Source organism: Nesoenas mayeri (genome assembly GCF_963082525.1).
Source record: "Nesoenas mayeri genome assembly, chromosome: 16".
NCBI lineage: Eukaryota > Metazoa > Chordata > Aves > Columbiformes > Columbidae > Nesoenas > Nesoenas mayeri.
In genome coordinates this window covers 12,087,101-12,108,692 of record NC_137562.1, presented here as the reverse complement: position 1 = coordinate 12,108,692, position 21,592 = coordinate 12,087,101, and the positions used below count along the sequence as shown (strand labels likewise).

General features: G+C 57.4%; 2 protein-coding genes across 3 annotated transcripts; both read right to left on the bottom strand.

Annotated features, from left to right (window-relative positions):
- Nucleotides 1–282: 282 nt before the first annotated feature.
- Nucleotides 283–6,250, bottom strand: PIGT (phosphatidylinositol glycan anchor biosynthesis class T). Of its 2 annotated transcripts, none has more exons than XM_080354875.1 (12): nucleotides 6,074–6,250; nucleotides 4,781–4,958; nucleotides 3,816–3,943; nucleotides 3,244–3,344; nucleotides 2,997–3,083; nucleotides 2,649–2,736; nucleotides 2,463–2,560; nucleotides 1,999–2,164; nucleotides 1,705–1,905; nucleotides 1,037–1,202; nucleotides 819–902; nucleotides 283–707 (listed from the first exon to the last, which is right to left on the bottom strand). In XM_080354875.1, exons 1-12 carry the CDS (start codon nucleotides 6,243–6,245, stop codon nucleotides 455–457), a joined length of 1,722 nt encoding a protein of 573 aa, XP_080211001.1. In that variant the 5' UTR covers nucleotides 6,246–6,250; the 3' UTR covers nucleotides 283–454. The 2 variants fall into 2 exon arrangements, with proteins under 2 accessions (XP_080211001.1, XP_080211002.1); XM_080354876.1 differs by lacking the exon at nucleotides 6,074–6,250 and adding an exon at nucleotides 5,742–5,866.
- Nucleotides 6,251–7,930: 1,680 nt separating this feature from the next.
- DBNDD2 (dysbindin domain containing 2) lies at nucleotides 7,931–14,138 on the bottom strand (the record flags this gene model as incomplete). The annotated part of the gene is made up of 4 exons (XM_080354709.1): nucleotides 7,931–8,139; nucleotides 8,832–8,960; nucleotides 9,400–9,555; nucleotides 14,096–14,138. The coding sequence occupies 4 exons, from the start codon at nucleotides 14,136–14,138 to the stop codon at nucleotides 7,931–7,933; spliced, it is 537 nt and encodes a 178-aa protein (XP_080210835.1).
- Between the last annotated feature and the right edge of the window lie 7,454 nt (nucleotides 14,139–21,592).

The following is a 21,592-nucleotide window of genomic DNA, read 5'->3' as shown; positions in this document are numbered from 1 at the left end:
GTGGCAGTCGTGGAAGATGAGATGGTGGAACAGATGAGCCCATCTCTTTGCTGCAGATCACACCCCTTCCCATCTCTGCATCTCCTCCCAGCTGACTCAGGCAGCATCCCAGAGACTTGGCAGCTCAGAGCCTTACAGGGTCAACTCTGCCTGTGGGGTCAAGGTAAAACCAACCAGGAGCAGCACAAATGTACAAAACAGCTTGTTTACTTCCAGCATCGTTCCCAGCACATAAGTTACCCCTCTCACAAACAGAAGTCTTACACCTTTCCCAACCCCACAGCAGTGCAGTTCAGTAGTCAATGGACTTAGAGCCGTTGCCCATCTTAACGATAGAAGCAACGTCTCAGCTTTTTGGATCCTGAAGAGAGATCCAGGCAGCAAAACACAGCAAGCTGCTTCCAGCAAAGACAAGAGGCAGCAGCGCTCTGCTCTCTGGCTGCCCTAGTTTCTCTCAGAGTGGGGGCACCCCCCTGAGTTTGCGGATGATGTTGGCCAGCCGCTTGGCCAGCCCACCCCGGCTCGGCTCTTCCACGTGGAACGTTCTGGTCAGCAGGTTGTAGAAGGAGCCGTAGCAGACGGCCACCACGGTGCAGGTCAGGCAGATGACGTTATAGGGCATGCTGAAGTCTGGTGTCGGCAAGTTGACCAGCAGCGGCTCTGTGTACAGGCGCACAAAATAGCTGGAGCCGTCAGAGGAAGGAAATCTGGAGAGCAGAAGCAGAAAAAGGAGCGTCAGCCCGCACAGGACCGCTGCTTCGTGCTCACCAGGATGATGGCTGCGGGACGGCCCTGCTTCCCAGCGCTGGGACACTCACAGCGAGGTGAAGAGAGGGTTCTGCTCCACATCCACGTCCTTCATTGCAATGACGCTGGGCACCAGGGCACTGAGCACAGATGAACTAAGGAGACAAAGAACAAAGCATCAGTCCTGCCAGCAAAGAGACGACAAGAATTCTTCCCATCCCTAGAGACCTGGGCAGCAAGTCCTACACGAGGTCCAGAAGGGGACAAGGAGCTGAGGTCATGCTGTTACCTGACGTAAAAGCCGTGATTGGGGTCAGGTGGGTACTCTGTCCACTTCAGTAAGGCCCTCTCAAACTGGATTGTGATCTTGGTGACAGAGTTGGCTGGCAGCTGGATCAGCATTTCCAAGAGGTGAGGCCGTCTCCGGTCCTGGGCTGGCTGGTAGTGGATGTAACCTAACCCCAAAGACATGTGTCAGTGGCACCGGGAGGACCTTGTCTAATCTCATGTTGCCTGGACATCTCCCAGGGGGTGGGTGGTTTCCACAGTCCTAGGAGAGGACAAGTGAAGGATCTTCTGGGCAAGTGAAGATGCACAGGTAGTAAAAACCATGTCTTAAAGCTAAATCTGCCTGGTCTTAAGAGCTGATGACCTATGAAAGTCAGGTGTTCGTATAGACAGGTACAAATGCAAAATAAGACTCAGTCATGAGTTTTAAATTGAGCCTCCTTTACTACAAAAATCAATGCACTTTAGTTTAGACCCTTGTTGGATTGTGAAACACTGTTCATGTGCCTCTCATTACTGAAGGCTAGGAAAACATCCTAAAATATTTTGTTTCCCAGTTTGGTTTTGCAGTGATCACTGGAGTCTGAGGGAGGGACTAATCCATCTCTGGAATTTGCTGCTTGTGCCAAGAGAACCGTCTGGCATGTGCTCCCAGGAGGGTTTACTTACTTGGCTTGTTTTCCTTGCCCTTGGTGATGATAGTCAGAGTGTGCACGTAGAGCCGCAGATACCAGGGTACAGTCTCCAGCAGGACGACGGGGAAAGCCCGGTAGGGGTGGGTGTTGTAGACGAGAGTGCTGATCTCCCCGGTCTGCAGCCCGTATCCACTCACGTAGCGGTGAGCGTGGAGTATGGGGGTGGGCAGTTCCGCTGTGGGAGAGAGAAAAGGACCCAGGAATGGGGGGCGATGCCAGTTGAGTTTTAGGCCTGGAGCCCTGGGCAGGTGAAGTTCTGGTCACTCACAGCTCTCTTGGGGCCGCTTCCACTTCAGCTGCACATTGAGGCTGCGGGATGTATTGAAGAGTGAGGGGCTCAGCAGGTCATAGACAGCGTAGGTTCTCTTGTCTCCCTGGACAACAGCTTCAAGTACAGATGTTGGAGCGGGGGTCACTTCCAGTAACTCCTTTTCCTGAGAAAGCAAATGGACCATGCAAGGAAAAGTGCCCCTTGAAGTAACTGGCAGTGCTGGGCAAAGCTCCTCCAGCTGGCCCTGAGCTTTCCCACCCAACAGCCAGCTCAGCACCTTTAGTAAACACCACCATGCTCATCCTCGCATCCCTGCTCAGAGGAAGGAAAGCCCCTCCCGTTGTTAGCCTCAGAGGGCTCCAGGGGGGCTCGGCCACACAAGGGGTGGAGGTGAGGGTGTTTCAGAGCCAAAGTGGCTGAACTGAGGGAGCAGGGAGTGTCCTCTGGTCTGTGAGCGTTACCTTGTTCTTAGGGGAGATGTCAACGTAGACTTTGCTCTCTGATGCCAGAGGACACGCATCAGTAAGTGTGCGAGAGAACATCTTAAAGAGGGACCAGTCTGCGGGAAGCAAAGTCAGCGTCAGGCAGAGTGAAGTGCCGCAGGCTGGGGGCACACAAGGAGCACAGCACGGTGCTTCCGGGCTCACCTTTCTTTCCTTGGCCGCTGGAAAACGTGTCAAAGACCACAGTGAGGGTCTGTCTGAGCTCCCAGGACACAGCCAGGCAGGAGGCATCCTGGACAGGAGAGAGAGGCAGCTCTGATCACACCTTCTGGAGGGACAGGACACCAGGAGAGAGCTGGAACTCCACCATGACTGCAGGAATCCCTTCAGGATGCCAGTGGGACCAGAGAAGCAGGACAACAGCTGTGTTAGACACAGCGAACCCACCGCAGGGGAGGTGGGCAAACCAGTGTGTCACCTTGCAGAGTCACAAGAAGGTGCTGTATTTTCTCTTGGGATGTTAAAATAGGGAGCCCTGAGCATCACACTTACCCTGCAGACAGGGCGGATGTGCACGGCCTGCGAGTGGTAGCTGCTGTGGAACAAGCGCTCAGCCTTCAGCAGCACAGCGAGCCCAGCCTGTGGGGAGAGAGAAGGAGAAATTCAGCACCAGGTCTGTTCTCTGCTCCCACTGAGAAAAAGGCCCTGACGAGACTTCGCAGCACACGCTCCCATGTTGCTGCCGGGATACACGGCTCCATCAGGAGCGGCCCAACAAAGCTGCAGGACTCGCTGTTACCTTTGAGCCACACGGGAGCAGTTTCTTCCAAGGAGTAAGGTTCTCTGTGCAGACGACCTCGCGGGGCAGGACGGCATATCGCAGGAGATGGTGATCTGACCCTGGGCAGGGAGGTGAAGGGTCACCAAGCTGGTACTGCTACAGGCATGAGAGAAGCAGACCTGTTCCACCCCCCAGCCCACCTCTCAATATGGCCAAAATGCCACGAGCTCGATCAGGAATAGATCACGTTCTGTTCAGAGTGATTTGGAATGAATAGGTAAGGTATATTCTAGCAGACTTTTTTCTTGAGTGCCTTAAATCCTCTAGTATTTGCTGTATCGTAAAATACTTTTCAGAGAGATGGACACAAGGGCCTGGGAGCATCTGCTACGTACTGCTTGTGGCCTTCCTCTGTTCAAACCCAAACCTCATTCATATGGAGAGGAAATGCTTCCAAGAGGAGGTTAACAGTCCCTGTTGTACACACCCAGAACCTGAGCCCAGGCTCCCTGCAGCGGCACGGGGCAGAGCTAGAGCTGGAGACAAGAGCGAGAGGGCAGAGCTGGCAGCCGAGCGCAGGCCAGGCTCACCGTTGGCTAAGCCCAGGGGTCTGAAGGACGCCGTTGGAGTGACCGTGTTGGTCGAGTCAATGAAGTTCAGAGAAGCACAGAAGATTCCCGAGAGGATGTTACTCAGTTCTTTCCAGGCTTTGTCAACACTGTGTGAGAACAGACACCAGTGATTACTTGGCAGCTTAAATCCTCAGGACAACAAGAGTTAAGTCAGTAACATTTAATAAACACACCGGGGTGACCACACTGCCTTTCAGAAGCTGCAAGGAACGTGCAGGCACAGGCTGCTGGTCATGGACTTTCCTGCTCTCTTGGTATTTATTCTAACACATGAGATCTGGGAGACATTCAGCAGAGGGGCAGCCCCTCGCTGGCAGAGCTTCACACAGCCAGGGAGCCAGCGGTGGGTGCACCTGGGATGAGGGAGAGAGGCTGGGTGGGCTGGGAGCACATGGGCCGTGATGTGCAGTGTATGGGGAAGGGGCTGTGAGACCTAAAGCAGCAGCTTGGTGCAGCTCTGAAGGCTCACCTGACCAGCAGACCTGCAACGGGCAGGGAGGAGAGAGCTCTGTGAGCACACACAGAGCTGCGGTGGCTCAAACAGGGGCTGTGTGCTCAGGGAGATTGTGACAGGGACTGGGTGGGAGTCAGTGGAAATGAGTCACAGATGAGAGGTCAAGATATAACCCCGTTGTATCAGCGCAGCGAGGGGTTTGTCATCACAGAGCCCATAAGGGAATTGCTTGTTCCTTTAGTGAATAAGGGTTTGTCCTCAGCACCACGTCCTGCCCTGTGCACTAAGCGGGGCTATGTTCTGCTTTTCCTTAGAGCAGCTCTTGGGGGTTGCAAACTCTTTAATCCAGCAGACATTTTCCAATGCAGGAGGCCCCTGCACACCACACATGGTGGCTGCCTCCTGTGAGCATGGAAACAGCTCCCAGAGAGAGGACCCCGGGAGACAGACCCGTGTCTGAGGTACCTACTCGGTGACGGTGGGCTGGAACCAGACCCAGAGCTCAGCGCCGGCAGGTGCTTGCAGGGGCGGCTGCCCCCAGGTCCGGGTGCGCCAGAAGCCCTGGGTGAGGGCGAGGTGCAGCTCCCGCACGCCCAGTGCCGCCACCAGCCGCCCCAGCGCCTTCGGGAAGAGCCTGTAGTGAGAGACTGCAGGTGGTGTTAGCCCCTGCCCTGCCTGTCCCCTCTGCCCCTGCCTGTCCCCTCCATGTCACACCAGGGCCTGGCCGCATGTGACGTCATTCCCTGGGGCTGCCCCTGCTTGCATCACCACACTGAGCCCCCTCGTGTGATGTCACCGCAGCCCCCATGGCCTCGCCCTGTTGTCATCACCACTTAGAATGAATCCTGTCTGCAACTGCTTACCCAAAGATAAGTAAATCCTTCCAGTTTTAGGTCAGCCTGACAAAGATAAGGGTGACCTGCAGAACACCCAATCAGAGAGGGTGACCTTGCAGCTTTGGACATTTTGAAGCCCACACAATTAGCTGCATCTTGCTTTAACGCATATCTCAAGACTGTTGGATAAAGTGTCCTTTAGCTGAATGTTGATCATTACATGCTAAAATGATTATGTAATGCAATTTGCAAATGTGTAACCAACTGGCTCCTTAGGTTTTACTGTAGCGATAAGATTTTTGTATAGAATGGCTGCTACTTTTCTTTCTGGTGTGCTGGCTTTATTCCAGCATTCAGACTTGTGCAACTCTGTGCTAAACAATAGAGAATCATTGAATCATTTCAGCTGGAAGATCAAGATCATTGAGCCCAGCCATAATCTAACTCAGGCACTAACCCATGTCCCTAAGAACCTCAACTAAACGCCTTTTGAACCCCTCCAGGGATGGTGACTCCACCGCTTCCCTGGGCAGCCTGTTCCAGTGCCCGACAACCCTTTCAATGAATATTTTTGTCCTGATATCCCATCTGAACCTTCTCTGGCGCAACCTGATGACATTTCCTCCCATCCTGTCACCCGCTCCCTGGGAGCAGAGCCCGACCCCCCAGCTCCAACCTCCGCTCAGGCAGCTGCAGAGCGATCGCAACTCCCCTCAGCCGCCTCCTCACCCTCTGTGTGCTAAATCTGCTCATGTGTGTGCACACCCGGTAAAGAACCCTGCGTTTGGGACAACAGCCCTGCCCTGACGTCACTCGCCCCGCTGACGTCATGCCCTACCACACAACGTCATCACCCCGCTAGAGAGCTCCGCCCCCTGCCCCAGCCAATCGCGGCCCGCCTTGCGCCCGGCCCCGCCCCGCCCTACCGGCGCCCCGCTGCAGGTCGGCGTCCCATCGCGTCCGGAACTGGAAGGTGGCGGCCACGTCTCCGGCGGGCAGCGGGCTCAGCAGCAGCTCCTCCCGCAGCGCGTCCCGGCCCGCGTCCGCCCGCCCGGGCCCCGCCGCCAGCAGCACCAGCAGCGCCGCCGCCGCCAGCATCCCGCCGCCCCACCGACCACTTCCGCTTCCGGTCTCGCCGGCCAATGGCAGCCGCTTCCGGGGTTGCCATGGAGACGTGACGCCGCAGCCCCGGCCCGGCGGGTTTTCCTCCCGCAGGGGGTGCGGGCCGGCCGAGGAGCTGCTGCCAGGAGCGGGCTCGGAGCCTGGCGCCTGCCCCGCTCCAGGGAGGGAGCCTGCCCGGCTGTGCCTGCGCCCGGCAGCCGCCTGGGAGCGAGGGTGACCATGTCGTGGGACACTCTCCGAGGGCTCCCTCCTCCCGGCTTTCAGAACTGGGGAGGCTCTTGTGCGGACCGAGCTTGGCTGGTTCACCGCGAGGTTTCGGCGTGCCCGAGGGCTCCACACGGACTGTGCCTGTCGCTGGGGTGGTTTGCTCTTCTCAGGCCTTGCCGCTGCTGGCTGCTGCCCCTCTCCCCTTGGTGTCTCCTTTCCGCAGGGCAGTGTCTATCTGTGGGTGCAGAGCACCCCGCTTCCACTGGCCACCAGCCCAGGGCCACCCCAGGAGGACACAAACTGCAGCGCTGGGGTGGACAGACCCGTGGAGCTCACAACACCTCCCACTCTGGTCAGTGGCTCACGGATAACTGGGTCACTCCAGCCAGTCTCACGAAGGGTTGGCTGATGCAGGAGGAGGTGCAGCAGGGTCTGGACCCCCCCGGGAAACAGCTGAGATGCAGAGTGTTCCCTGGCTCCTGCCGCTTATTTGCCAGGCTCCTTTCCTTGTTGGGAAGTGCTGACGCAGCCCAAGCAGGGACAGCGCTTTCCTGGCCTCCAGCCACTGATAGTCGCCTAAGTACCCGGTTGGCTTTGTGCCTGACTCTTTTCACCCTATCCTGCAGGGAGCAAGTGTAGTGTACTGCAAAGTGGCTTCATTTTGATGGCTCTACCTTTGCTCCTCTAAAGCAGCCTCCAGCTGCCATCGTGCTGTACTGGGGGAGCCACAGCTGCTGGTGCTGCATGTGCTAATGTTCTCCACTCAGCCAGTTTCCATGGGAAATCTCCCTAGATATTTGTGGTGAGTAGTTACAGCCCTGCTTGTGTCCGTACTGGAGCCACTGGCTCTCTCCCAGAGGTAGCATCTGCTACACCAACAGCCGCGCTTCTCCCCGAGCTCCGTGCTGTCTGATCCCACTCTGGATGCAGGACCCGTCCCCGTGCTGGAGCTGGGTTTCATTTGCTCCTGCGCTGTGCCCTTAGCACACAGACTTTGCACCGCTCCCCCTCCTGCAGCCCCCACCAAACCCTCACCCCCAGCGCTGTTTTCTCCCAATAACACACATGCCCACTGCTTGTTTAGACTGGAGTGTTATTTCTCTGTATCGTTAAATGCTTGTCTGGACAGGACTCTTGTCAGTAGGATGGGGGAGCTGGGATCCCAAGGGGTGCCTTTCTGGGAATGATGAGGCTGTGGAATGCTGAGCATTTCAGGGGAGTGAAGCAGGGAGTGTTAGCAGCAAAGCCTGAAGAGTTAATTTTGGGAGCCTACAATACCCCTTTCGTTCTCCCTTGGCTGCCAGGAAAACCTGCGGAGGAAGAGGAAAGGAAAACCCCCTCTCCCCTCCAGCAGGGCAGCAGTCCAGGATGGGGTTTACTGGGTGCCAGCAGCTTTCCTTCCTCAGGCTGGCAGGTCCATACGGAGGAGGCTGGGAGCAGGGCAGAGCTGGCTGCTAGCTTCTTGCCACCTGCTTTTTGGGACTGTCCTCCTGCAGGTCCTCCTCATCCGACTGCACCACAGGGGTCTCAGCCCCCTCCTCGCTGGTGTCCAGGCTGTTCGGATCCGTGGAAACGGAGGACGTGGAGGAAATGCGTGACTTGCTCTCCGCTGTGTTGGGCACTTTCAGGGTGATTTCCTCTGGGTGCTGGCTGGCATCTGCCCCTGGAGGAGAGCGTGGTAAGAGAAAGAAAAAGGCTTCTGGAGGTTTATTGCTTTCCTGGCTGTTCCCCACCTCACACCACACATTCCTTCCCCGTTCTTGGCAGCGGAGCCTTCTCTGTTTCATGTGAAACACGGCTTGCAGCCATGCTGCATGAGGCCAATGGCTGCAGCAGGCAAGGAGACGTTTGGCTCGGCCTTGGTGAAACACTACAGCGCGTGTGCATGGGGAGGAAGGTGCTGGCACTCTGGGCTTTCCCTGTGGGACCCAAGCCCAGCTCCCTGGGGTCTGGCTGGGCAGTGGAGGGGTCCCGCAGCCTTCCTGCTCAGTACAGTGAGCTCTGCAGTGTGATGGGGACCTGGGAAATCGTGACAAGACATCAGCTGCTCTAGAGGAGTTTCAGGACAAGAGAATTAGCCCCACAGACTCTGTAAAGTGCCTGGGTTTCACCTTCGTCCTCTGTGCAAGGTATTTGCAGGGTATGAACCTCTGGGCTGTGGAGGGGGATACTGGCATGGACCAGCCGAGGGTGAGGTCCCTCCAGCCTCAGAGGCCTCAGCACCAAGCGTCTCTCTTTGTACACGGGTGTGTGGATCTGCACGCAGGGTGGCCAGGGCTGAGGAACAAGTCAGAGTGGGCACTAGGGACAGGGAGGGCTCCCAGCCTGGCCAGCAAATGCTCATACTGTACGTACCTGGCCCAGCAACGCTGCTTTCCTCTGTCCCACAGCCCAGAAACACATCCTGGTCTGACAGGTCTATCATGTCCATCTGCTCCAGCATGTCCACGTTCACCTCCATGGAGGAAATGCTGCCTAAGGGTGCTGCAGAGACAGAGGCCAGTGAGAAGGTGAGTGCTGGTGCAGGCAAAGGGCACTGGGAGCCCTGTGCAGGCAGCACCCCGAGGAGGGAACCAGCCTTGCCATGGCGAACTGAATTCTACTGACTGGTAAGAGGCCCCCAGGAAAATGATGTTTCCCTAAAACATCCTTCTGGAAGCCCCCGCTGTTTCACTGCAGGCCTTGTCCCTGTTTTGATGACCCTGTCTGAAGCCGGTGACTCTGCAGGGTGCCAGCCTGGGTACCCGTGTGCAGTGACTTCGGTTAAGTGATGTGAGTAACGCACAGCACACCCACATGCAGCATGTGTGGTCCTGTCTCAGCGCAGGACATGCATGTCCTTTAGACTGGGGATGTCCCACTGACCCTCATGACATTGTTCCCTGAACACCCCCAGCCCCGTGCTGGTGCCCGCAGCACTTACGTCTCCGATGCTCTATCTGCAGGTGAGACATAGGGAAGAAGTAATCCACGTCATGCTGGAAAACCTCTTCAAAGAACTTCTGCCGGTCCCGTAGTTTCAGCTGCTGCTGCTGCATCTGCTCTGCATCCAGGCCCCGCTGAGGCTGCTCCATGTCAGCTGGGGAGAAAGGCGAGGGGGTCAGACCAGGCATGGCTGTCTGAGCTCTTCTGCCTGTCCTAGCTCACGCGGTACAGCCGTGCTTTACCAGCACACAATAACTGAGTCACTGTGAACAGACGTTACATGCCGTAATGGCAGCATCACTTGTTGTGCTGGAGCCTCAGATCTCACTTCTGAGGCACAGGACAGTGAGGACCTGGGAGCTCATATGCTATGGTTGTGACTGCTGAACTGAATTATCAAGGAGGGAAAGGGTGTTATGAGATCAGCCATGGTTTGCACATGTTCAAGTTTCAGTTTCCTTGCTATAAAACAGAGGGCTGTCTGTGGACGCTAACAAGTAGGGGAAACTCCCAGGGACAAGAACTGGTGTTAGTGCTCCGGGCTTTCTGGGCTCAGTGATGCGTAAGGAATAAGAGGCACCAGCAACCCTGTCACCCCTGCACACGTGCACCCCTGTGGCCACCGGCGCTATAAATACAGCCGCACCCACGCTGGCAGGCTCCCCCGTTCACCTCCTGCGCTCACACAGCCAGCTTGGCTTCTGCCTGCACAAACATTTTCATTCCTATCATTCCTCCTGCAGTTCAGCGCCGGTGCCTCTGTCCCCAGCCCGCATGGAGGGAGTGATGAGAGCCCTCAGCCTGGTGCTGAAGGAGCTTGTTGCATCCCTGGGCCTGGTACCTCCCTTTCGGGTTGGGTACCCACACCTGCAAGGACCCAAATGGCACAGAGGGGCCACGGCTGTTGGCCCCGGCTGTTTCCAAGCTGGTGTTTGACCTCAGCCATTCCATATTTCCTCTCTTCTTGCCCTTGGCCCAACCAGCACAAGGAAAATGTGATTACTGGAGCAGGCAGCGCAGTAACCACGGAAACCAAACAAACATCCTCTGCTCTGCCTGAGCGAGGCCCAAATCCTCTGCTCCTCCAGGCTGGGGAGGAGGGAACAGAGCAGCAGCATCCCTACCCTGTCTGGCAGGAGTGGGGGCAAGGACAGCAGGGGGTCTGGTGTCACCAGTATGTACCAGTTTAGGGCCCAAACAGGGTGGGCCTGGTGAGATGTCCTGGAGATCGATGTCACATCTTCCTGAGAGCCCTTCTAGGGCTCCTCTGCACCCCGCTTCTGGGGGATCCTTCAGCTAAACCCCATCGTCTGCGGGCACCTGCCCCAGGAAGCCAGGTTGTGCCTGCAGCACAACGTGGGGATGCACCGTGACTCAGGGCCAGTCACCCTGCACTATCTGGAAGAGGCTCTGGTCCTTTTCTGGCTGCTCAGCGTCTTCCTGCGATGCCCACGGCGGTGATCCTGACTGCCTGAAGGGACCTCAGTCTTGTTATGTCTGACCTGAGCACCGGGCGCCTGCTCTGGTGCAGAGGCTTGGCGTGCTGAGCAGCGGCCGCACCGTGCCAGTGAAGCTTTCCTCGCAAAGCTGAGCAGTGGCTGCAGCTCTGTGCCGCTGGGGTAAGGTAAAAACCTCCTGCCTCCCCTGTGCTTGCTGCAAAAGAGAACAGAGCCAGGGACAAAGAGCGGGTGACTGGGGCGCTGATTATGGAGCTGGCTCTGTTTCAGCAGCTGGAGCAAGCCCTGTGCTGTCTGTCCCAGGCAGAGCTCTTCCCCCAGCCCAGCTGTGCCAAATCCACAGCAAAGTGCTGCGGTTCGCTACGCCAAGGAGAGGCCATCAGGCTCCAGCCATAGGGAGGCTGGGGTCAAGACAGAGGATGCGCTCGCTCCCAGATTTGGGATGACAGACCGGCTTTCCCTGTGGCATCTTGCCAAAGGGACCCAAGTATGGAGGTAAGGATGAGAGTCTCTAAATCCTTCTGCAGTGCAAAGATAAAATAAACCTTGAGCATGGCCGATGTGTGCTGTTAATGCACGTGACCGATACTTGCGGTAAGGGTGCTTGTGGCAGCATTCCTGTGGGCGCTGGGATTTCTCTTGCAGGAGAAATTAGCAGGACCTGTTCATGAACTTGTTTTCGAGCTCTCGCTGGGGACTGAGGCACGAGCACTGAGATCCCATTATGTACAGAATGCCGGCAGCAGGAGATGGCAGCTGGGCTGTTCTCGACCCTGCCTGACCCGTGACCGCGGTGAGAGCCGGGGACAGAGCCTTCCCCCCCTCCCGGGGCTCTTCCGGGCCCTGGGGGGAGCGAGCAGCCCTGCTAGTGTAGCTGCCTCTCAGCAACCCTCCCGGGGGACATAAAGGAGAGCGGCGTTCCCTGGCGCGGCCCTTCCCCATGTGACGGCCGGTCACACACTCCCCGGCTGTCAGCCGCGGGGATTGTCTCATCCGGTTGGCATGTTCCCACCGCGGGACACGTTTGCACACACAATGCGGCCCCTGTGCACCGTGGGGGATCTGTCGGTACCTGCTGGTGGCCTGGCTTTTATTACTATTGTCATGGTTATTACTACAGCCCACTCAGCCAAGGGGCCGAAGCCTTATCAGCATTCAGAGCCAGGCTCTTCCCCGCTGGCTGGCACGGAGTGCCCCGCTGCCTTCAAATCCTTCCGGCTCTCATGCCTTGTTAGCCAGCGCAGCTTGCAGAGGAATGGGGGCCAAACGCTGCTGCAGAGCTTGGGCGGGCAGGATCCGCCCCCAGGAGATGCAGGCAGGGATTTCCTTCTCACCTGCTTCCCAGGCAGCTGCCCACGGGTGGGCTCTGGGTAAGGACACTGGCCCTGCTGGTCCCTCTGTCCTGCCAGGGCACACTGAGGAGCCAGCCCCACATGGTGTGGGCTTTATGGCCACCCGCGGTGGGGTGAGCCGTGGGAGGGCTGGCTGCGAAGTAAACCACTGTCAGCCCTCCCATCCACACCCTCGCTGAAGCGGTCCAGGAGAGGAGCAACTCTTGGGGTGCAGTTAGCACGGGGTGAGGGCCAGATGGGCTTGAGGGTGCTGGGAGCACCAGCTCAGGGTGTTCTCTGACCCAGCATCTGGGCCAGGAGCAGAGCATGGTTCAATTATCTGGCTGTGTTTCCACTGGGAGGGGAAGTGTTTTTCATTCCTCCTTGGCCCGCAGGATCCCAGTACAACCCCCATTCTGTCTCTGTGAATAGGAGGGGTGTATCTGGGGGTGGGAGAAGGCTTGTTAGTGAAGGCACAAGACCAAGAGAGGATGGGCACAGCCTTTTCTTGAGGCCATGGCCCTGGAATACCTTGCAGAGATTTCAAGAGATTTAAAGAAAAAAAACATTTGGGCTGTGGCAAAGGACAGGGGACGACAGGGAAGTGAACAGTTTAATCGAGGGGTGACTCCAAGCACGGCCCAGTTCCCTGGTGAATGAAAGAGCTGGGGCCGGCTGGCCCAGCCAGATTTTGCCTTTCTCCCTGCGCTTTCCCAGAGCCTGATCCCCTCACCCTGCTCCTCCAAGAGAGGCCCAGGACACCCCACCACTCCCCAGTTCGCTGTCTGTGCCTTGTGTTCCCGGTGCTGCAAAGAAATGAGGCGGGGGAAGATGCAGCTCCGCAGCTGCCACAGCATCTTCCAGGAGACCCTGCAGAGATCACAAGCCTTTCCCTGTCACCCTGCCCCAGCCAGACCACTGTGGGACAAGGGTCAGTCCCAAGGGTTTTCAGCTCCTTTAGCCTTGGGAGAAGCAGCTGGTGTGGAAAGCAGGGAATGCCCTGGAGAATCATGTAGAGTCAGGCTGTGCAGAGACAGGGTGCCTGGACACACCGGCCGCCTGAGTGCGAATTCCCCACATGGTCTTTTCTCAATTGGCACGTCTGACCTCGTCTTGCAGCACAGCAAAAAATAACCATGACCCTGGTGAGAGGAAATGCGCTAGGAGAGTGTGAGGGAGGCAGTGGTTTTGGCTGGGAAAAGCACCGGGGGAGGAACTAGAGAGGGAGGACATGGCACCTTGTAACCCTTCTCTGGTGCCGCGGTTTCAGCGCCTGCACTCCTCCGAGCCATCTCCAAATCCCCTGCGTCTCAGCACTAAAAATATCCCTGCCGCCCAGCGCTCCTTCCCCAGCAGAGGCTGTGTCATAAGACCCTGCTATTTACAGGGCCCTGCTTTCATTCCCTCAGAAAGAAGCGTGAGGACAAGAAAGGCAGGAGGGCAGCACGGTGTGCCAGACCCAGGGCCAGATCCGTGGCAGGTCATCCCCCTCCAAGTCCCCTGTCACCCCGGTCACCGCTCACTGATGTGTTTGCTCTGCTCAGTCTCCTCTTTCCCGTGGGTGCGGGGAAATCCGCACCTCCCAGGGAGCTTCAGGGCTCCGATGGACACCAGTGCCACGCCGCGACAAGCCCAACAGGTCCCCGAGCTCAGCCGCTTCCCAGGCAGGTGCCACCCCCACACCGAGCATCCTCATCCCCTGCTCGGAGCTTCCCGGGCTGCCCGGGGAGCGGTGCCGGCGCAGCAGGTTGGTGCAGCGGAGGCGTCCGGGGTGGAAGTGAGGGGATGGCTGCTTTGCCAGGGGCATCGGGTGGGTGTTTCGGGGGGTATGCGGACAGCCCGAGCCCCCAGCCGGTGCGGTGCCCCGCTCCCCTCCCGCCGAGCGCACCCCGCGGCCGGCACTTACCGGGCAGCCGCCGGCTGCGGCTCTGCGCCCCGGGCCCCGACATGCAGCTGCTGTCACCGGCTCGGGATGGGATGGGGCCGGGCCGGGCCGGGCTCAGCGCGGGGCCGCCGCCCCCCCCGCCGCCGGCCGCCGCTCGCCCATGCCGTGCGCTGCGGGGCGGTGCTCGGCGCGGCGCGGGGCGGTGCCAGCGACACCGGCCCCGGGGCATCGCGGCGGCGGCGCCTACCGGCTGCTGGCCCCCGGGGCACCGGCCCGGGGCTGTGGGAGTGCTGCGGAGGGGGCTTTGCTCCCTAGGAAGGGTCCCCATGCAGGGTGCGTGGCTCCCGTGGGGAACAGGGTCCCCGTGCATGGTTCTCGGTCCTCACGGAGGGTCTCTGCGTTCCGGGACACACTGAAAGTCCCCATGCAGGGTCCCTGGTCCCCAGGAAGGGTCCCTGCAGAGAGTCCCCCCGCGAGCCATCCCAGGCAGAGCTCTGTGCCCGCAGTGCCTGGCTGCAGGTGCGGCAGGAGCTCTGCCACGCGTGGCAGGCGTGGGCAGGGTTCCCTGTGCCTGGCCAGGGAGCACAATTACAATTCACGCTTTGTTTTTTTTTTTTTGCTTTTTTTCTCTAAATGCTCAGCTTACACGACCACACAGGAGAGACGACAGCATGCTGTGTGGATGGGCCATGGGCTCCCTTCTCAGCTCACCCCCTGTCTTCCAAGACCCCGATCCCCCAGCAGAACCCACTCTGGAGTGTTTTCTCCCACGTTCAGCCCTGCACAGCGGGGCTGCTCCTTGGCAGAGAAGTGGACTTGGCTGTTCGCCTCCTTCCTGTATCTCAGCAGGGTGAGTCAGTGCCTCGCTGTGCCCTGCGCCAGCTCTGCCCGCAGCCTGGTCACTGCCCAGCCGGGATCGGGGGGGAACCACTCAGCCCTTTTACTCTGGCTGAAAGGGAGTTTCCAGTGTCTGTGGCATGTCCCGCCTGCTCCATTCTCAGTGTGTTTGTCTCGCTGGATGATTAAAGATAACTGGGTATATTGTTTGTGTCCCAGCTCTGTTTTGGCTACTGTTGCTTTGCTGTCCCCCCCAAGCCTCCTGGGAGCTCCTGCTGCCAAAAACCAGCTTTGTGCTGGGAACCTTATGCGTGCACTCTGTGCACTTGCCCATAGCTGCTGGTTCCATCTCACACGGTGATTATGAGGGATGAACTTTGTCCACATGAATGTTTGTCGGTATTCAAAATGCACCCTCAGTCCTGCTTGATGGTTTCCACCTGACCGTGGGATGCTGGCACTGTGGCTGGGTGCTGGAAGGCTGAGAGAGCCAGGCTGGTGTAGCAAGATGGGGGTCACATTCTCTGAGGAGCCGCAGGAGCAAATCTCTGCTGGTTGCCTGCCAGCTCTGGCTTGCTCACAGCTCGGTGTGGTCTGGCACAGCCTCTGGGCACTATCATCAGTTCACCACCATCCCTGCTGCCCCCCTGCCTGCCCTGCCCTGCCAGTGGGGAGCCAAGGAGGCAGAGCCCAGGAATTAGCTCAGGTCTCTGCTACGTGACATGTCTGTGTTGACTGGCACTGGTTACTACTGCGAAGTGTGGAGACTGTTTCTGTCTCGCAGAGCACCCCAAGTTCCCTAGGGTTCACTGCAGCCCCAGTCCCCGCTGTGGGGACAGCATGTGTGGGTGCTGCCTGCACAGACTGACGCACCCAAGCCCCCCGCTGCTGTGGCCCCTCCACCCTGCCTTGCTGGGAAGGGGTTGGAAAAGCAGTGATATCATCGGCACGGAGCCTGACTCATCTCGGCTCTTCAGCACAAGCCGTGCCGCTCAGCGGCGCACCCTTTTTATTCCAATTAAACTAACACAGGCAAGCCAGCTCCACAGAGTGATTTTTTTGCTCATGGCCAAGCATGCCTCTCCCTGGCCAAAAGGTGAGAGGGGACAGAGGTGACACTGGAGTCAGTGGAGAGTCTCCACTTCTGGTAGGGAGCCCTAAGAATAAGCCTTGCTAGGTACCTGCAGGGTCTGCCGCAGCATTGCTGCCTCCCTTGTGCCTCTGGCACAGGCTGGCAACACCATCCTGTGTCAACAGCCCTCGCCCTAACTGCAAATGCCCAGGTCCTTGGGCAGTGTCCCCTGGAGATGCGGGTCACAAGCCCAGATAGGAATGACACCTCTTCTCTCCACAACACAGAGTTCAGCTCCTGCCAGAAGTCCCCAGGGGAGCCAGCATCAAAGTGCACCCCTCACCAGGAGAAAATGTAACATGACTTGTTCCTCCTGCCCTTCCCACTCAGGTTTCTTCGTCCATCAGAGGTTTGGGAGGTGAGTCAGGCAGCTGCGGGGTAAGGATGGAGCTGGGGAGGAGTCGGCTGTGAAGGGAAAGGAACCAGCGCCAGGCAGGTGAATCACTTGCTGGTGAAAATAGATCTTGTTCTCTAGGAGGCGTGCGTGGATGGGGCTGGGAGTGAGCTGCAGCTGATCAGTAGATTGTGGAGGCAAGAAAAAGCCAAAGCAAGGCTGTTTTCCCAGTAAAGGAGGTGATACATTGCAAGGGAGCAGCCTGCAGCAGGCAAGGCTCCAGTGACTGGCTGTCCTGTGGCTGCCTTAAAAGGGGTGATTTTTAGCCCGGGACAGCAGAGAGACAGAAAAGCCATAAACACCCTCAAAGGAACGTGGCTACTGAGTAATGAGTGTCTCTGCTGGGCCGGGGAGCTGAGGCGGGGGGAGCCGAGCTGTGTTGAGGTGCCGCCTGGCGAGGGTCCACAGCATCGCTTCGTGCCAAGAGCTGGCTGGCTTGGTCGTGTCCTGCCCCAAGGGAATGGAGCCCAGTCCCTGTGTTGCTGGTAGAGGCTCCTGCCAAGAACCAAGTGTGTTGTGTCCCCACGTCCTCGGGCTCCACACCATGCAGACATCCCCAACAGCCAGCTGCTGGCATGGGAGCTGGTAGAGCTGGGAGGGGAGGGGGGGTCAGGGGTGCTGAGAACCCCATCCCACAGGTCTGTTGGGCTGGCCAGGGCAAGACCGATGCACTTTTCTGCATGGCTTTTTTCTTAGGATATACTACCTCGTACTGGGGGCTACAGATCTGGCTGCTGGGGTCTTGGTTGTGGGAATGGCGGAGAAGATGGATGAAGAGACAAAGATAGAGGAGGAGATGGAGGTGAATCTGGAGATGGAGGAGGAGATGGACATCTAGTTGAAGAAGGAAATGGAGAGGGACCCACCAGTAGCAGGACAGGCACATGCTCCCCATCTTCTGCCTGCAGTGACAGGGGGGTCGCATGTCACCAGACTGGGACTGGGGTGGGTGGCCACACTGCAGGGACACAGCGCTCGGTCCCCTCATCCTGGCGGCACAACCACCACCACCGCACTGCCCTGTGCTTTTTTGGGGGCGAGTGTGGAGTTTCCAAGGGTTGTAGTCTATTGTGTTGTTTTCCTGTAAATAGATTTATTTATATTTTTTTCAGAAGCAGCCTCTCTGTCTCAGGATTGCATTTGTTTTGGGCACATGTGGCGCTCGCAGAGTTGTGGTTTCCGCTTGCTCTGGATTCCCGGGGCTGGAGGCAGCTGGAGGGGCTGGCACGGCCGCCTGAGTGCAGGGGGTCCCTGTGCGCTCGTTAGCCGCGGCCCCGCCCCTTCCTTAATTAGCCGCTGCTAAACCTGCTCATTAGGGGCAGCAGGGGGCTGGAGTCCTGGCGGGTGTTTGGGATGGGCCCCTTCCTTGGTGGCTTCTGGAGTGTCCGGGCAGGGGGCGTTGCGGGACTCCCTCCCCTCCTCCCTGGGTCGCTGCTAGTCTGCTTTCTGGCATTTCCCCTGTGCCGGGCGCTGCTCCCTGAACTCTCCTGCACTCCTGGATCCCGCCAGTCCGTGCACACTCAGATGCGCTTCCCACATTACTCCGTTTGCACACAGATGCGGTGAGTTCCCTCCATCCAGCTGCTGCTCGGCTCCAGGCGGAGTTTGCACCGCCAGCCCTCAGCAATAGCTCCAGCCTCCAGGACTCGTTCTGTGACCCTCTTGCCCACCCCGAGCTGGGACAAGTGAGGCTGATGGGACCTGACCTCCCAGGGGAGGGGTGAGGAGAGGCTGTGGCCGCTTCCCACAGCCCTGGGAGGGGGATGGAGCCCAGTGTCACAGGGAGGTCCGGGCTGCTGCAGAGGTTTGCTGGGCACCGAGTTCCTCATCTGAGCTGTCCCCCACCAGGTTGCTGTCAGGACTGGGGAAGCTGCCGGCTGGCAGAAGTGACCGGGCTGGAACTGAACGGAGGCACAAGGCAGCATCAGCATAAGAGGAGATCCTCATTGGAAAACATCACTGTGCGTGGTGTTGACTGTTCACTCTGCTGCTGCTCAGGTTTTTGGCTAACCTAACTCATGCCAAGGCCCGACGTGTGCTGAGAGCAGTGCGGTAGGTCAGAGGCAGAGCTCCAGGTGGGTAGAAGTGGCAAGAGCAGCTACAGGGCTATGATGCAGCATTATCGCCTGGAAGTTGCTGCCTCCTGCAGGCAGCACCTTTGTCTGGCAGTTTCGTCAAAATCTGCTAACTTACTGAAATGCTATAGAGCAAATCTCTGAGCTAGAGGGTGTAAAACATGAGCTTTCCCAAAAAGCTTTTGACGCGGCTGTAGCAGCAGCCGGACTGCTCAGGCTTTTGTGCTTCCCAATGCGATACAGGGGATGCCCGCACTGTGAAGGAGGAGGAAGGATGAGCCCTTTCCCTGTTGGCTGGGTAGATATTTATCTTTTTGCTTGTAGGTGCACAAATTAAGAGTTCTGAGTTAAGAAACTTTAAGACTGGAGTCATGAATAAGTGAGTTCACATGATTAGTCTGGGAAAAGGGAGATTGAGTCTCTCTTTGTGTGTTTGTTGTATTTCTGCCCTTGCCCATGTTCCAGCTGCAACTGCCGGTGTCCATTGATGAGCACAACGCAGCACTTCTCACCTGCTCCCAGCACCTCAGTCCCATCTTTCCTCTCTAACTTATTTTGCGTTAAGAAGAACTTGAAGATGAAACCTGCACTGCTGGAGGTACAGCCTCCACTGCCTGGAGTCCCCAGTGCAGTCTGTCCCTCAATGAAACCTGCGCTGGAAGGGACCTGGCCAGGCACTGGAGCTCCCATGTCACAGAGATGTGATGTCCAAGCCTATGTTCCAGCTGCAGCTGCTGGTGTCCATTGACAAGCACAATGCAGCCTGTCTCTTCTGCTCCTGGTGCCTCAGGTGTGCGACTCAGCCCTTCTCGCCTGCTCCCAGTGCCTCAATGCAGTCTTGCTACTGCTGCTGTGTTCCCATTGTGAAGGTCCAGAGGAAGAGGACACCTGCACTGCTGGAGGTACAGCCCACACTGCCCGCTTGTCCTACTAGTCCAGCCCTTATATCCTCTTCCCCATGACTTTGCCCATACCTCCCAACCCTTCTCACCTGTTCCCACCAACCCAGTCCCAACCCTCTATTCTCTTTTTTCATTATGAAAGACCTGAACAAGAGGAAGACTGCACTGCTGGAGGTACAGCCCCCACTGCCCGGGCAGGCTGGAGCAGGCACCGTGAGGATGGTGTGGGATGGGGAGCTCACTCCGGGGTGTTCGGGGGACTGGGAGCTCGACTCGTCCTCTCCACCCACCCCTGCAAGGCCAGGGGGTGGGAGAAGCCCTTCTGGGCTGCTTGTCCCCTGCTGAAATTGAGCATCCCTGCCTGGGGGGACACGTCCCCATGGGAGCCCAGGGCACCCCGGGCTCGTACCAGAGGGATGCTCGGCGGGAGCAGCTGGTGCTGCCCAGAGCCTGAGCTGGAGGAAGAAATGGAGGTGGATATAGAGACAGAGGAAGAAATGGAGGTGGATGGGTAGTTGAAGATCGGATTGAAGATGGAAGTACCAGCAGCCAGATATGAACGTGCTCCCCAGCCATTGCCTGCAGCCAGTGTAATGATGTTGTGGGGCAGGGTGGGTGGGTTAGACATTAGCAGAGGGAGTTTTGTGGTTTGTTGTATTTAATTGGGGCTTTTTTTTTTTTTTTTTTGTAAATAGGTGTTTGTGGTTTTGTTGTGGTTTTTTCTTTTTTCTTTCTTTCTGTAAATATATGTATTTAAGTTTTTATCAGACCTGAGCTCTCTGTCTTTTTCTTGTATTTGCCAGGACAACCCAGCCCTACCTGTGGACCAATGCACTTTTCTGCTTGGCTTTTCATTTGGGATACACCACACTGTGTTGTGGGCTGCATATCTGGCTGCTGGGTTTGTAGGACAAGACATGGAAAAGATGGAAGTGGATATGAAGATTGAAGAGGAGATGGAAGAGGATGTGAAGGTGAAGAGGGAGAAGGACATGGAGGTGGACATCTAGTTGAAGATGGAAATGGAGAGGGAGCCACCAGCAGCAGGACAGGCACATGCTTCCCATCTTCTGCCTGCAGTGACAGGGGGTCTCCTGTCGTCAGGCTGGGGCTTCACACTGGCGGCAGAGTCCCACTGTCCACCGTGTTTCCCAGGGATACGACAGATCTAATGCCTATCAGGACCAACTCCAACCCAAAGCAGCTCCTGCTGAGCCAGCTCAGGAACACGCAACTCTGCTCACTGAGGAGCTGCTCATCAGGCAAAGGGCTGGTCCTCTGTCTTTTCTTCTAGGGCTGGTGGCCCAGGAGCTCCTCAGTCTCCAGGCAGCTCCTGCTGGGGACATGCCCAGGGGCCCCATTGCCCCATAGCTCTCCCTGGGCAGTGAGAGGGGTTGGGGTGCTGAGAACCCTGTCCCACAGGTCCCCTAAGCTGCCCAGGGCAGGACTAACGCACTTTCCTGCTTGGCTTTTCACTTGAGATACATGACCTTGTGCTGGGGGCTGTGGAGTTGGCACCTGGGGTGAAAGAAGGAAACATGGAAGAGAAGATGGGCATAGAGTTGAAGATGGAAAAACAGATGGAGGTTAATGTGATATTGGATGAAGAGATGGAGGTGGATATAGAGATTGACGAGGTGATGGAGGTAGATGGGTAGTTGAAGATGGGATTAGAGATAAACGTACCAGCAGCTGAACTTGAACATGCTCCCCAGCCACTGCCTGCAGCTGGTGTAATGATGTTGTGGGGTTTGGTGGGTGGGTTATACATTAGAGAGGAGTTTTGTGGTTTGTTGTATTTAGTTGTTTCTCTGTAAATAGTTTTGTTTCTTTGATTGTTTGTTTTGTTAAATATGTTTTTTTCAGACCTGAGCTCTCTGTCATTTTCTTGTATTTGCCGAGTTGTGGTTTCTACTCGTTCTGGGTTCCTGGGGCTGGAGGTGGCTGGGGGGGCTGGGACAGCTGCCCAGGGAACAAGGGGTCCCTGTGCACAGAGGGATCCCCCTTGCAGAGCTCATGGCACTGGGCACCAGTGGGGTTGGTTCATGGGCTGCTGGAGAGTGGTGTCCCCAACTGCAAAGCTGTCACCAGCAACGAGTGAACCATGAGAACCTTGGGAGTGGCTTGTGCTGGGACCAGGGAGAAGGTTTTGCAGCTGTAGGTGCTGCTGTTTAAAGC